Source organism: Mus musculus, chromosome 5 (genome assembly GCF_000001635.26).
Source record: "Mus musculus strain C57BL/6J chromosome 5, GRCm38.p6 C57BL/6J".
Taxonomy (NCBI): domain Eukaryota; kingdom Metazoa; phylum Chordata; class Mammalia; order Rodentia; family Muridae; genus Mus; species Mus musculus.
Window position 1 is genome coordinate 43,973,999 of NC_000071.6, and position 15,336 is coordinate 43,989,334.

The following is a 15,336-nucleotide window of genomic DNA, read 5'->3' on the forward strand; positions in this document are numbered from 1 at the left end:
AGGCCCTATCAGGACACTACTACTGTCACCCAGGTGAAAGAGGCCGGGCTTCGACAAGGCTGTGGTGGCAAGGGGGTCATGGTTCTGATCTTGAAGCCAGGTTTGAAGGTAGAGAGGACAGGACTTGATGGTGAACTGAATATGAAGTTTGAGAAGTGTCTAATATAATCCAGAAGAATTCTGATGAAGCAATTGGAAGGTTATGTCACCGTGAGCTGACCTTGAGATGGAAAAACTTGCCCCAGCAAGCATAGTCAGTAACTCTAACCCAGGTTTCTTTTACTCGGAAGTCTATCTTTTTCCTTGCCGTGATTTCTTCTCTCATTCCCTAAAGCAATATTTGTGGAAGACACACCTTGTGGCGAGCCTGGCACTGAGTGTTAGCACTATGCTGGTGGGCCAGATAGGCTTGGGCGCTGCATTATCACACACGTTTTTAAGACCTTTGAGAAAACTTGCCCTGGATAGCCCAAATGCAACAATCCAGGTCTCAAATCAGCCTTTTTAGGGAATCTCCCATGCTTTGAGTCCCTATTTAAATGGATCCTAACAAATATGTTCTCATATATGCTTGTATATGACATATTTATTGAGGAACATATTTAAAGGCTATTGAAGATATTTCAGGGTGTACACAGAGACACGAAAAACCAAAACACCAGCGGGTGGCCAAATTTGTATGTGTGCAGGAGTTTTAACCCCTGACATTTTTTATCTCTTGCTTATTCTGCCGAAAGCAATTTAGGAGGGGAGGTAATGAGAGAAGGTGGATGGGAAAGAGGCCAGGTGAGATGTGCCTGATTCCAGCCATTCAAGTTTGTACTAGTGTTGTGGTGAGTAACCAGGCAGAGCTAGGAAGCTAGAGGGAAGGGGCCCGCCTGCTGAATTATGGGTGGATAGATGTTACTTCTCTCCTGGTGGCTTTAGAGGATGCACACATGCCTCCAGTCAGCACACACACACAACACACACACACACATAAACAGAGAGAGAGAGAGAGAGAGAGAGAGAGAGAGAGAGAGAGAACCTTTTGGGGGGTTGTTTTGTTTTGAAACAAGGTTTCTCTGTGTAGTCTGGGATGTCCTGGAACTTGCTCTTTAGACCAGGCTGGCCTTGAACTCAGAAATCCACCTGCTTCTGTCTCCCAAGTGCTGGGTACACCACCATTGCCCAGCTAGAAGCCCCTCTATTTTATTTCTAGAGAGATCCCAGGGAAACTACACAGTAACCATTTAGGTAGAATCCAACATAAAGTCTGAATTATCTTTTGCTTATTTTTTCTTCTTAAAACTTTACCACCTTCCCTCAGGATGTGATTAAAATGAGGAGTTGAACAGAGACGCAAGTGTTAGCTTCTAGAATGTTCTCTTTGCAAACATTGGAAGGGGCTTCACATGGGGAGGGGACTGATGACCCTGTGCACATGCAAGTGCACAGCATGTCTGAGTATCACAACTGTCAGTCTGACTCAGTGAAGAAAACTCGCAGGTTCGCCCATTAAAAGGACTCATGAGCTCCCAAAGGAAGTGTTCTCCTTTTGCTGTTTCGTGGCTCTCCGAATTGTTCGGCTTTTCTGAGCCTCAGTCCCTTCATTTAGGATGTGATGTTGTGGAGTCCTGTCATGGTTGTTGAGAGATTAAGTAAGAGAATGAGGACAATGCCATTGTCACCTTGTAGGTAACCATCAACCGTGGCACTTGGCCACCTACTATCCTATAAAATGTAAAACCAAGGTAAACATGTTGAGACATGTCCAAATTGCCAATCCTGAAGAGACTGAGACAGTAGGATTGTGAGTTTGAAGCCAGTCTGAGTTACAGACTCAGATTATGGGTAGCCTAGGTTGCATACTGAGACCCCGATCACAAACAACAGTTAATAGCACACAAACAACAACCAAACCAAAGTCAAACCAAAGCAAAGGAGAAGAAAATCACTTCCTACCACCAAAGAAATCTCATTACAAAAGCAATCTCTTCCCTCTACCATCTAGACTCACAGCATGGACTCTGAAGAACCACTTGGGGTGGGCACCCACCCTATGAAGGGGACAGAGTAATGGGCAACTGATTTCTTTTGTTAAATTTTGAGACTGGAGATTGACCTGAGAGACACATGTATACTAAGCAAGTACCCTACAACACAGTAAGAGAACAGGTTAGTTTTGGCTCCTGGGTTAATAGGTTCTGCTTTTAGGATCTGCTGTGCTACAGCACACACCATGATGGGATCAAACGCCAGGCAGAAAGAAAAAAGCAAAAAAAAAAAAAAAAAAAAAAAAAAGACTAGCTTTCCAGTGAAAGCCTTGAAAGGTACATCCCTGATGACCCAACTCACTCCCATGAAGCCCCAGCTCCTAAGGGTTCTACCAGCACCCAACAGGGCCCCAAACTCAGGGTCAACTTTTTAAGGTCCACGTGTCTGAGGGAGAGTCCAGACCCAAGCTATAGCAGGGAGAGCTGGGAGGTCGGTTCAATTCCTGAAGCTGATGGTTAGATTCTTAAGCCAGGTCTAGGCCCCCCAACCCCCTTGTGATGGCAGTCCAGTCTTTGCCATTCCACTGTGTGTCGACCACAGTCTCCATCGTGGGAATAGATCCTAAGGATGAGGATCCATTTTTCTGTTTTCCCTGATGTTATTTCTTAAGTCTGAGAGGAGGGCCTAGAAAAGAGTGGAAACTTAACAGAGAACAAAGAAATTACCTGCAATGTCAGACCATTTGTGTGGACAGCAACTTCTGGAACATTCTTAACCCTGAAGATCACCTGGCTGGCTCCCTCTCTTTAGATCTAGGTTCAGATTCCCTCTAGAGAGAGGTCCCTGGGTGGCCATGTAAAACTCCCTCCCATGGTTCCCCTCTACCACCCCACCCCACTTTCCTTCTCTAACTCTCCAAGAATCATATTTATCAACACTACCCCCCCCCCCCCACACACACACCAGTGAGACAGCAGTACAGCTAGCTGTCTGTGGTACCTCCCTGTGTGCCCAACATCTGGAACACAAACACCTAGGAGGAGTCCATGCTCCACAAACCACATTTGAATGAATGAGACTGGGAGGGAACGGATATAATTATGGGAGAGTCTTGGCACAGAACCAGGCCCATAGCAAGTGAGGATCTTTGGCTTTGGCTTTTGTTTGTTTGTTGTTCTGTTGGTGGTGATTTTTTTTGTTGTTGTTGTTTTGATTTTTGTCTTAACTTTTTTTTTTTAGTAATTCTTTAAGAAATAGTAATCTATTTTGATCATATTTACTCCCCTCACCTAACTACCCAACTACTCCCAGATCTACCTCACTTCCCCATCCACCCATGCATGGCCTCTCACTGGAATGTGGTTGACCTACAAAGGGCCACACACTTAGAGAAAACTCCCCCTCTCCCTGCACCTATCAAATGATGCTAGCTCCTTAGTTAGGGCTCAGACTCCCTTCCCACCTCTCCTCACTATGCTGGGATTTTGTCTGGCTTGAGCTTGTTGCAAGCACTATGCATGTTATCACAAGCACTGATGAGTGCATATAACCCTTAATAGCCCTACAAAGGTGCAGATATCCTCCTAATGTCACTGTGAGGCCTCCTACATCCCTCAACATGTGTCCTGGGAAGATGAAAACAGCAAAAGACTCTGTTGGTATCATAGCTGTGGCTCCTCTCTGACACTATCAGAAATGCTAAGGGTGGGCTTTCTGCTAAATGACTTTTCCCACTTGGTGAAACCTAACAAGGCATTGGGAATAATCCTTTCTCCTCGACTCTGGACTCAAACTAGCTTCATCACTTTTCTACTAGCATGTACACAACTAGGAGTTGTCTTGACTACGTCTCAACAAGCCACCCGACCACTCTCAGCTTCTGGGGCTTGACTGTGTCTTACTGTACTTCATTTCATCTGTTTTAAAAAAAATGTGTTAATATTATTTTATTGTTCTGTATGTATGGGTGTTTTACCTCCACGTATGTTTGCATATCAGAAGAGTTTGTTGGATCCCCTGAGACTGGTGCTACACACAGTTATGAGCTGCCACATGAGTGCTAGAGATCAAATCCAGGACCTCTGGAAGAACTGCCAGAGCTATCATTCCAGCATCCCCATCTCATAGTAAAGATGCTCTCTCCAGAGTACAGATCTACCACTGCTTCCCTGTGATGCTCAGCCCACATCACCCACATCCCTCTGGTTTTTCCTGCAGTGCCCACCTCCTGTTACAGCTGTTATCACAGGACAATGCTTACCAGGTCTCTGTCCCCAACAGGCTCTGTAAGGACAGTTCTACATATGCCGGATGGCCATGGGGAGATCAAGGTGTATCCTTAAGCCTGTGTTCTCAGTGGCTGCAACTTCTGAGTCTCAGGGTTAGTGAAATGGTTCAGTGGGTAAAAAGCTTGGTTCATAGGATTTTTTTTACCTCTGGGATTGATGTAAAAATAAAAGCAACTCTCCAAGATGTCATCTAATGCTCACACACACACCATGACCTGCGTGCCCCCTCACACATTATGTCCATTACATACAATAACACTAACAATAATGACAATAACAAAATTAATTTAAAATATTCCTGGTTCTAAGGAATTACTGCCTTCTCTCTAATCACCTGTGACACCTTGAGAAGTCACTATGCCTAGGGCATCCCATCTGAAAAGAGATAATGATAGCTACATTTCACTAAACATCAAATAATACAGGGCAGTGGATACAAACAAAATATAGGTTGGATGGCCGCAGGAGATAATTTTGGATAGGGAAACCCTGAAGTCAACCATGTGTGTCTCATCTACTCAGATCTGGAAGCTTGTTAAACATGAATGAGCCACGTGCTCTTTCAGAATGAGAAGTATCAGAAGGAAACAGTGGTATTTCTGAGAATGCCCAGAACTTTATTATCCTGGTAAATACAGCCAACAATTCCTTGCTTGCATATTATCACATGCATTGATCCACTACTTATATGCACCTAGGTTTGTGGTCCATGGAAGAATACGCTGAGGTAAAGCGTCCCTGAAAAGCATATCCAAGGATGTGGAAAAAAAAAAGCAAATTCTAAAACACAAAAACAAAATTTACAAAATCTGTTTAAATACTTCATTTTGTTCCCATATTAGAAATGTATCTTGTGGGGAACTCGGGAAGTTTCCAGCAGACAGTGGGGCTCTGATACCACATGTCTCAGGCTGCTCCCTCTGACTTCATTAGCATGATGTCGCCTGTAACATGTTGAGGAAGAATGTGCAAATGGAGCTCCAAGATTCCCCACAGAACTCCAGGGCGGTCTTCCTCTGGTTGAGCACATCTGGATCCTCTAGACACTCTGGATCTCTAATGGCCATGGTCTGGGTCGCAGCTGGATTGAGTGTGATGTCTTCTTTGACCCTGTTTGGCTCCGTGGAGACAGCTTCTTGGACCTTGTTGTGCTCCCTTGCGGAGACCTCTGCTTTCTCCTTCCTGGGCTTCGTGTTTCCACGTGCGTTGGGGTTCACCAGCTTGAGGTTAGACTCTGGAAATCTCTTTCTGCACACTCTGGTCTTCAAGACACTCTTGGCGTTCCTGCAGATATTTTTCTGTTTGCGCAGCGTGCGGGCAACCTGTTTCCAGTAGATCTGGTCTTTGTCGTGTTTAAGGCAGTCAGTTGGGTCACCAGCAAAAACACAAGAAAACTCCTGATCGGCTTGTGTGCACTGGACCTTCAGGCTGATGCCCTGCTCCTCCTCAGTCACAGCCCATCTGCATGTGGCTTGGTCTTTGGTGACAAACTTGCCATGCGTCAGAGATTTAGATGTCCTGCTTCTCTGCTTATTCTGGGCCTTCCCTAACGAGGGAGCTGAACCCTCTACCCCCTCCTCCGCTGTGCTGTGTGGTGCGTTCTTGGCTCTCTTTCTGACCTTTTCTGAGAACGCCTGAGTAGCCAGGAGAAGGAAGGAGAGCAGGATGAGGCTGTGGAGTCTCATCACGTCAGCTGGGTGGACACCTGTTTGGCAAAGGGAAGCGAATGAGTGGCAGGGGGAGACTTCAGGCTGCCTCCCTCCACTCCCACAGTCTTGGCCCACATTAAGGACTGCCAAGTGGTCCTGCGTACTCTCATTTCCACTTTAAAGAAAGTTACACCTCCTCTTCTTACCCACTGTCTGAGCTCATGACTCTTCCCCATTCACTCAGCTTCTCACTTTCTCAGCCCTTGATCTACTCATGCAACAAGCTCCAAGTGCCTACAACAAAGCAACATCCTGAAGGTTATTGCCCCATGGAGTGAGAAAGTCCCAGCCAGACCTTAGAGAATTCATAAGATACAATCAGAGAAATTTAAATAGCATCAGCTAGGGACTCTCTCCCTTCTCAGCCCTCCTTTTCATCTTGGAAAAGCCACTCTTTCCTTCTAGAAATTGTTGAATAAAACAGCCACTGGCCCCTTGGCTAGCTCCAGAGAGAGTTGGGTTTCTACCCCATCATCTGCGTGGGTACCAATGACCACCTGTTGGGAAAGGATATAGTAAGAGTCACAGAAGTGTCATGAAAAAGATATGTTGACTCAGGGTTAAACATGCACAGGGTTTGACATACTGGGCTGGGTGTGGCTGTGTGAAGAGAAGGGGAAAGTCATGAGGAAGAGTCCCAGGAAGGCAGGGAGGTGGGGGAGGCCACTGACCTTGATGGGGCCAACTTGAAACAGGGTGGAGAGGGATGAGATCGTATAGACTGCAAGGTGGAAAGTAAGGATCATGACTGAGTTCAATGGCATAATGCCAGGCATACAGGGAGTATTTATTCAATGCCTTTTTTTTTTTTTACATCTATAACAAAAATAAAATGACTTTCAAATTAAATGACATAGTTTCTACCAGGTATAAAGCTACAGATAATGGCAGAGGAGGCACACGTGATTGTTTGCCAACTCCTAGGTGTTAAGCAGTGCCTTAGCATTTGATTCTCACCCCTCTTAATATACACCCTCAGGCAACCTCTGGGACAGCTAGGGCTCAGACAGATAAGCAAGTTTGCCCCTTGATGGGCAAAGACGGTGGTCTGGAAAGGCAGAGTGTGTCTCCCTTTCTGTCAGTCCTTAGTGCTCACTTCTTGCTTTCTGCCTTTATTCTAACTCTTTAGAAAATAGCAAAAAGAAACAACGGGCTGCACAAGATTTGGTATGGTACCAAACACGATCACCAGATGGTTCTTTTAAAAACATTAAATCTATGCTTTTAAAAAAAAATTGAGAACTTTTTGTCTGAAAGGTAGGAAAAACCCAGGAAAGCACCACAATTTCATTTCTGCCCATGTGGAAGTAAGAAAAGGAAAAGGCCCCAAGAGAGTTTAGACTAAAGCGTGGCTGAGACTGGAGGCTGAAAGAGCCAGGGACAGACCTGTTTCTCCTGGCACGGTGACATAGCTTTCATGTTCCCATAATGTGGTCTGGACCCAAGGAGGTCCAGGGGCTAAGAAGTAGATAAAATAACTCTTAAGAGGGGACTGGCAGGAGGGCCCTGAGGATGGAGGCACTTGCCAGGCAGGCATGATGACCTGAGTTCGATGCTCAGAACCCATGTAAAGGTGGAAGTTGGGAATCAGCTTCTTTTTACATGTTATCCTCTGCTGTAGGCATATAAGCCCCCCATCTTTAAAATCATACATACTAATTAATAATAACAATAATGATTTTATGTATGTATTTGTACACACACACACACACACGAAATGTTTAAAAGAGCCAGGCTCACCTTTCTGTGAGTGTGCAGATCCAGGTGTACTGGGGAATGCAGGCTTCCAGTCCTCACGCTGGGGTGCAGGTTGTACTATTTATACAGGAGCTCAAGTGGCTTTTACAACTCACATACTTTATTCACGCTCCTCCCAGCCACACCCCTCAGGGAGAGCCAGTCCTGGAGGGAAGGTACTGGGTGGAATCCAATGGCTGGGGGGGGTTGCATTTGCTGCAAGCCCTCCTCCTTGGAAGCCCTTCCTTTCCCATCCAGCAGCGATCTTTCTGTAAGAACAGAGGAAAGGGCCCATTTCCTCTAGTGCCTTTCCATATTCTCTCCAGCGACTCTTCCCATTTCATAGACAGAGAGATTTGCTCTTAATAGTAAAGGGGTCAGGATTCACAGAGCTGGTGTTTTACACTCAGGACTCCTAATGTCCGTGGTCTGATCTCTTCCCACCTGGCTGGCTTCAGGCAATATTTGGAAAGTGAGTGACTGAAGTTGCTGAAATCTGACTCTGAGTTCCTGGTTGCTGAGAGCCAGCTGGATCTACTGTGTAGGCAGGTGAATCGGTGGGCCCCAGGGGTGGTGGAGAGATAACTCTCCACTATGGAATTTCATTTGAAAATAATTGATTCCAGGTCATCAGAGAGAGTGTTCATAGATCATCGTGTTGCAGGTAGAGTCTCACTCTGGATACATCTAGGTAGGGGATCCTGGCCACAGCAAGCATCGAATTTATTGACAGTCCACACTCTCTAATCTCAGTCTCCAACCCCTACTGTGGCTACTTTGTGCACAGTACAGCGCTTAACAACAGCATCTCCCTGCATGAAGCCCACTGAAGTCTTTCCTGGTGCTGAGCTGTTTAGATTTCCTATTGAGATCTTAAGCTGTTTTCTTGGAAAACAGGCATTTGTATGAGAGTGTGTCCTTTGTGTGCGTGTCCTTTTTGAATTTGGTGTTTCTCATTAGATTGGTAATTTGTCATTGCTTAAATTCTTTATCCAAGAGTTGAAATAACAAATGCACCCTGGCTTTTGGTGACCTGAGTGAAGAGCACAATGAATTTAACTGATGAATTGCTAGTTGCACCACCAGTGAAGGCTGGTGACTGAATACCTTTCTCATCCAGGCTGGTTGGTCAGTGGGAAAGAATATCATATTCAAAGCTGGTTTTAGTCACATGCTTTTCATACATAACTGCTTGTCCTGAGGCCAACAGCAAGTGTTTGAGTGGGTGTGTTTGAGCTCCGAGGTTAGTTTTAGCTAAGAGCAATACTATTAAGCCATCCTAACCATCAACCCACCCACCTCTCTGGAATTGACCTCATGAACAGAAGAAAATGCTGAGTCACTTCACTAAAGCAGTGTCAACCTATTGGTCAGACAAGAACATGGAAGCCTTTCCAAGTGACAGAGGAAACAAGGGTGGGAGTGGGGGATCAGGCTAAACAAACAGTGAGATCCAGTGTGTGTGGTAAACAGGTACTCATGCTGGAACTATGAGAAGAATGTGCATTCCAAGTTTTCAATTCTGAGGTTTCTGACTCCCTGTGTAGCAAATCAAAAGACACCTGCTGCTAAAGTCTCTCTTTTGTAGACCATCCAGAGGCAGTGTTGATACTACAGCTGTGCTGTGGAAGGAGGCAGACTGAGGAGCTCTTCAAAATTCCTTGATTTGCAAGAGAAAGCTTTTCAAACCATTTAGTGTCATCAACTCCTTTTGTTAGGTGTGTTCAATGTTGTCCGATTCTGAATCAATCTAAGAAATAACTCTTAGTGTTAGTTTAAACTAATCAAGAAGAGATTATTAGGGATTTTTGGGGGGGGTAGGTTGTAATACTAGAATGCCAATAATTGACAGTAAGACAATTTAGCTTGTTCTTGTTTAACAGTTATTGCAAACACTATTCTTTCTGAAAAAGCTTTCTGTGGTGGTAAAGGTGGTGGTAGGGGAGGAGGTGCTAGAGATGGCGATGCTAGAGGGTAGTGACGTGGAGGTCGTGGTGGTGGTGGTGGTGATGGCGGTAGTAAGTTAGTAGGGTAGTAGGAGATAATAGTTTTGTTCTTTTATGATCAATGTTCCCTCAAATCAAGCTTTTTGACTATCTTAGAACTTTTTAAAAGTACATTATTTTTAGCAGCAAAGATTCCTTAAAGGAGTCCACATGATTTAATACTTTTTCATAGCCTCTCTCTGCATCTACTTCTATGTGCATGTGCGTGCACGCGCGCGCGCGCGCACACACACACACACACACACACACACACACACACACACACAGACACTGTGTGGCTTGGCATGTGACCATGCTCCTTCAGATATACTCTGAAGATGTTCGGGTGAGAAGCCTAGAAACAACTCTGGAGAGGCCAGTAGGGAAACAGAGCCAAGACACTTCCATGTAGGGGGCTACTTCAGAGAGGACAGGGGAATAAGAATAGCTTGTGAGACCTCCCCTATTCCACTGGATCATTGCTAATTCCTTTATTTGTCTAAAAACCAACTAAAAACTACAGGCTACTGGCTAACAGGAATGTAATCAAGGCTGCTATAGTGTTTGTCCCAAGGAAGTGGTGGACAATAAGGGGGGCTTATCTCAGTTGACAGTGCAGAAGTTAATTGCCAGGTTGGAGGGAAGCCTAGGGTTCTACCCATGGGGACATCTTTCCTATCCAAAGTAGAAAAGAATTGCTCAGGAGCCTGCAGAGACAGCAGTAACTGGGAACTGGGAGTGGGAGCTAGTGTTTCCATATTTATGCAGTACCTATTCTGGGCAAGTTGCAGTATTAGGTACTGAAGGGAATGCCAACACAAGGTTGATTTGACTCCTGTTCTCAAGACCTGGCAGGTTTGCCTGGCTCTTCGATACTGATAGTTTTCATACCACACTCGAAAGCTGTGGGGTCATATGAGCTGAGGCTATGTCATATCCAGTGGTGAGCTTCTGAGACAGCACAATGTCCTCTGAGATGCCTTTTCCATCCAAGAGAAGCCCTACTGGAATTGATGTTTATTACAGCATTTGTAAAGGGTCTATTCAGTTCATTTGTATACCTATTGATTAGTTAGTTAGTTTGTTTGGTTTTTGGTGTTTAAGTTTTAGAGTTCTTTAGATTTACATATTCTGGAATTTAATCCCTTGTGAGATGAATAGCTGGCAAAGTTTTTCTCCTATTCTGTAGGTCATCTCTTCACTGTCTTAATGGTTCCTCTGTTAAATGCTTTGGCAAAGCTATGAAGTCTGTGGAGGATCTGGGCTTCTGTATCAATGAAAGCGCCCAAATCTTAGAGATTATCAGATCAATGGTCAGACAGAACAGTCTGTAGGTGCACTAAGTGTTTTTGCTGTTGTTTTATGAAAGTTGAGGTTCAAATGGGTCCTGTATCCTATGAGTAGGTCGTTGGCTGATGAGCATTTATAGTTCATCAGTCCTTGAGAGTTTGGACTCGCCACTGTTCCTTCTGTTGTTGTGGAGTGATGGCAACATGGAAAACTCATAAAGAAAGGCTAAGTCCTAGTGAAAACCAGACACTCTTTAGGGGGTTATTTGAAAAGTTAGAGGTTTTAGAAGGAGTTGTCTGAGGAAACTATTACATCCTCCAATTAACCTAGTTTTCTGGGACATGAGCGTCTTATTGAATGACGTTTCTTCTCCCAGCTATGCCTTCGGGTTCTGAGAATGACATGTGTACCTTAACAATTCTCAGTAATACCTATCTCCAAAAGGAATTAGGAGATAGGATGGCCTTGTATTACGGGCTTGATACATGTAGAGACATGTGTGAGTTTGATTGACACGATGAATAGCTAGGTGATGGGAAAGTCTCCAAGTTTTTTTCAACATGAAGAGAACAAATGTTAGGCAAATGTCCAGTGGTTTATAATAAATGTCGAGACAGAGACACTTGCTAGGCTGGTAACCCATACGAAGATGAGTTTTTTTTAAATTTAGACAGTGAATTGTTTCCTGGGTTCCGCCCTTCATCAGAGACAGTCTCACTAAGGACTCAAAGCAGCTGCACACACATTCTGCAGAGCTCCAAGACCGAGGCTGAAGAGAAGAGTCATTTGCATAGTCTGGGGCATCCCATCAGGTTTTAGCTAACCAATTCTAAAGGGCTCCTCAGGTAACTGAGGGGCCCGAGGGGAAGGTAACCTCCTCCAACGCCATGTCACCCGGCAAGAGATAGAGAGCACAGAAGTCACATTCTCCTACAGGAGGAATGTGCTAGAACACTCGGTTTCCACTCCATCCCACCTTGAAGCTCCCAGCAGCTATGCTGAGCATGGCAACTGGATGGGAAGAGTCATGGGCTCAGGGCATCAGGGTGGTCTGTAAGTAGCCAGGTATTGCTGTCTTAATGGTATCAGCATCAGACTTTTTTTTATTGGCCAAATTTGTAAATTTTTATTAGTATATATAATGACACAAAATAATGTACTTTACTGTAATATTTTCATGCATCCATATAAAGTTCTTTAATAACATTCACCCTTATTTCCTCCTATGTCTCCATGCCTTCTGGTCCTTCTCTACCTTACTAATCCCTTTTCTGTTTTTGTGACTTTTTCCTTGAGCAGATTCCACTCATAGAAGGAAGCATGTAATTCTTTCTTTCTGAGTCTGGCTTCTCTCCTTTAAACAGGATGATTTCCAGATACACTTACTTTCCTGCAAATGGCATGGTTCCATTTCTCTATAGCTGAGTAAGACTCTATGATGATTCACTCATTGCTGGGTGTCTAGGCTGATTCCAAAACTTGTCTGTTATGGATGGCCTTACATGACACATGGGTGTATGGGGCTCTATCATATGCTGACTGCTTTCATTGCATGCATACCTACAGTGGCTGCTGGATCATATAGTAGGTCTGATGTTAGGTTTGAGAGGAACCTTCAAAGTAATTTCCATAATGGATGCACCAATCAACTCTCTCATAACAGTGTATCAGGGTTCCTTTTCCTTCCCCATCTTACCAGCATGGTGTTTGCTTTCTGGATTGGACAATGATGTGTTTATAAAGAGATAAAGAGAGGAGGGATGTGTTTTGTGTAGGTGCAGTAAGGTATGGGGAGGAGGGGTTGCCTTGGCAGTCCCATGCTGAGCCATCCATTCCCTCTGAGGGACCAGTATAGTATAGAATAGAGTTTATTCGGGGCATGGGGAGGGGAGTTAAGAGGGTAGTAGAGACAGAGAAAGAAGAGAGAGAGAGAGAAAGAGAGAGAGAGAAGACATAGAGGAGTAGAGGTCGGCTCTGAGTATGTGGAGAGAGGGGGAGTAGGCAAAGGGAGAGAGGGGAGAAAGGGGCAAGAGGACAGAGGGAGAGCAGGACGGCAAGAGCAAGAGAGAGAGGAGGGTCAAGCAGCCCCTTTTATAGGGAGTCAGGCATTCCAGGCTGTTGCCAGGTAACTGTCAGGAGGAGCTTAGACAGAATGCTAACAGAAAACCAATGGGATGATGGGAATCTCAGTGGAGTTCTGAAGAACTCTAAGTTACGTTTACCTGATGACTAAACATCCATGTACTGTCTTTAAAGGAGTCTATTCAGGTAATTTACCCTTTTATTTATTTGATTACTTGGTTTCTGATGTTTAATTTTGATAGTGCTTAATATATTCTGACAATGAATTCCTGTCATATAGATAGGTGGGAAAGATCCCCCCCCCCGATTCTGTCAGTCATCTTCTAACTCAGAATCACTTCTTTCTTGGGTGTGTATGGAATGTGTTCAGAAACCCTTCGTCATTATCACATCTTGAAGTGTTTCTATCGTCATGGGGCAGGTTCTATGTCGGAACCATTGGCCTCTTTGTAGCCATTAGGAGGCATGAGCAGTTGATAAGGCATGCACATTTACAGTGAAGGGCTCATGAGGTGCTCCTGACTTTGGAATGAAAATTTTAACTAAGATATATATTGCTATAAGAACCCCCTGAAATCTCAATGAATGTTCTATTTGTATTTCCATAATGATCTTGTCTGAACATTTCCATCGGGGAGGATGGCATCAAGAGGCATGCTTAGAGAAAGGTAGGAACCTGCTAAAATGGTTTAAGGTATGATACAATGTCCAAGCTGCTGAGGACCCTGTGCTGACCTGGATGGTTCTACTGCGTCCCTTTGGAGGCAAAGGTCAATGGCTAGAGAAAGCCAGGATAGGCTGAGGGGAAGGGGCAGTACCTACACACTGCAGCCTTCCAGGGGCACCGCTCTCAGAACATCTTCAGTCTTGTCTCTGTCATTTTTTTTTTTTTTTAGTTTAAACATATTTTAGATGTATTTCTTCCCTCCCTCCCTCCCTCCCTCCCTCCCTCCCTCCCTTCCTTCCTTTCTCTTTCTCCTTCTTCCTTCTCCCCTCTCTCTCCTCTCTGTTCCTTCTTTTCTTTATTTTGTCTTTCTTTTCTTTTCCCTCTTTCCCTTCCTTCTCTTTTCCCCTTTTCTCCCTCTCTCCCTTCTTTCTACCCACCCTTCCTCCCTTCCTTTATTCCTTCCATACTATTTCCTTTTCTTCCCTTCCCTCTTCCTCCTTTTGTCTCCTTTCTGTCCCACTTTTCCTTTTGGGCATTTATCTGCTAAGCTCCTGATTGCCCCAGTGGCCAGGATATGCCCCAAGAGGGTAAAGTTTACAGTGTTCTGATTTATAAACAATGAAGTTGTAAGATGAGTATTTTAACATGCTGATAAACTGTAGGTTCTTGAGGCCCTGGAACATTAGCCAGGAGATTGACAGCCTATTTCAAAGTGGAAATGTTCTCTGGGTGCATCAGAGAAGAAAGGAATCAAAGGCTTGCTTTCTCCCTTTGCTTTTGCTGTGAGGCTCTGGGCCATTTACACAAGGATGTGAGCCTCTTGGACTGGGGACTAATGGCAGCAGCAAAGCAGACAATCACAAAGAGAGGTGGCCTTGTCCTATCAATAAGATTAGGGGCCATGGTTTTTTATGAGGAGGTCCTAAGGCAGACTCCCAACCACCAGGAAGTAAATGGAATGTCTATAGAGGGTAGCAGTGTCAGAGGCCCAACTAAGTCAGCCCCAGCCCAAAATAGAAGTCTGCAAAAGGGAAACCTTCATTTACCAAGGACTATTTGCGAGCCAGAGTAAGGGGGGATTTGTCCAAATACAGAATTCTGCTTGAAGCTGGATACCTAGCTACAGAGCCATCTGTGGTACTCCCTGCTGGTGCTCTCTGACATTGCCCTCAAAGAGCACCCGAAAGAACCACTCCCTGTCTCCCCTCTCTAGAAAGATTTGCTAGCCAGTTAGCTCTGGAAGCCTCCTTCCACATACCTAACAGGATGCCTTCTCAACCATACAGTGTTTGTAGGACTTTGCAAAGTATTAACTATATGAGACAAGACTCTACAGTCCTCTTCTGATCCATCAAGGAGGGGAAAAGCAGTTATTGTCCATGTTCCAGACACACTTTCCAGGGTAGAGCTGCTGCTGATGGGTAGAGCCAGTGATAAAGCAAGAGCAGACAGAAGCTGGCCTTCTACGGAACACTGAGCCACCCTGGTGGCTGACAGTTGTCTCCGTGTGCCTGCAGTACATCATGAGGCGAAGTGAGTGGCTCAGAGAAGTTAATGCCATGGAAATATGGCTTCATCACTTTAGTTACAACGAAAGGTGG

The 15,336-nt window shown here is 44.8% G+C and overlaps 1 protein-coding gene across 5 annotated transcripts; it reads right to left on the reverse strand.

The window, feature by feature from the left end:
* Positions 1-4,859: 4,859 nt before the first annotated feature.
* Positions 4,860-7,830, reverse strand: Fgfbp1 (fibroblast growth factor binding protein 1). Of its 5 annotated transcripts, none has more exons than XM_006503712.4 (4): positions 7,715-7,830; positions 6,646-6,695; positions 6,121-6,208; positions 4,860-5,970 (listed from the first exon to the last, which is right to left on the reverse strand). In XM_006503712.4, the coding sequence occupies exon 4, from the start codon at positions 5,948-5,950 to the stop codon at positions 5,195-5,197; it is 756 nt and encodes a 251-aa protein (XP_006503775.1). In that variant the 5' UTR covers positions 5,951-5,970; positions 6,121-6,208; positions 6,646-6,695; positions 7,715-7,830; the 3' UTR covers positions 4,860-5,194. The 5 variants fall into 5 exon arrangements, with proteins under 5 accessions (XP_006503775.1, XP_030109989.1, XP_006503774.1 ...); XM_030254129.1 differs by having other exon boundaries at positions 6,121-6,471; XM_006503711.4 differs by lacking the exon at positions 6,646-6,695.
* Between the last annotated feature and the right edge of the window lie 7,506 nt (positions 7,831-15,336).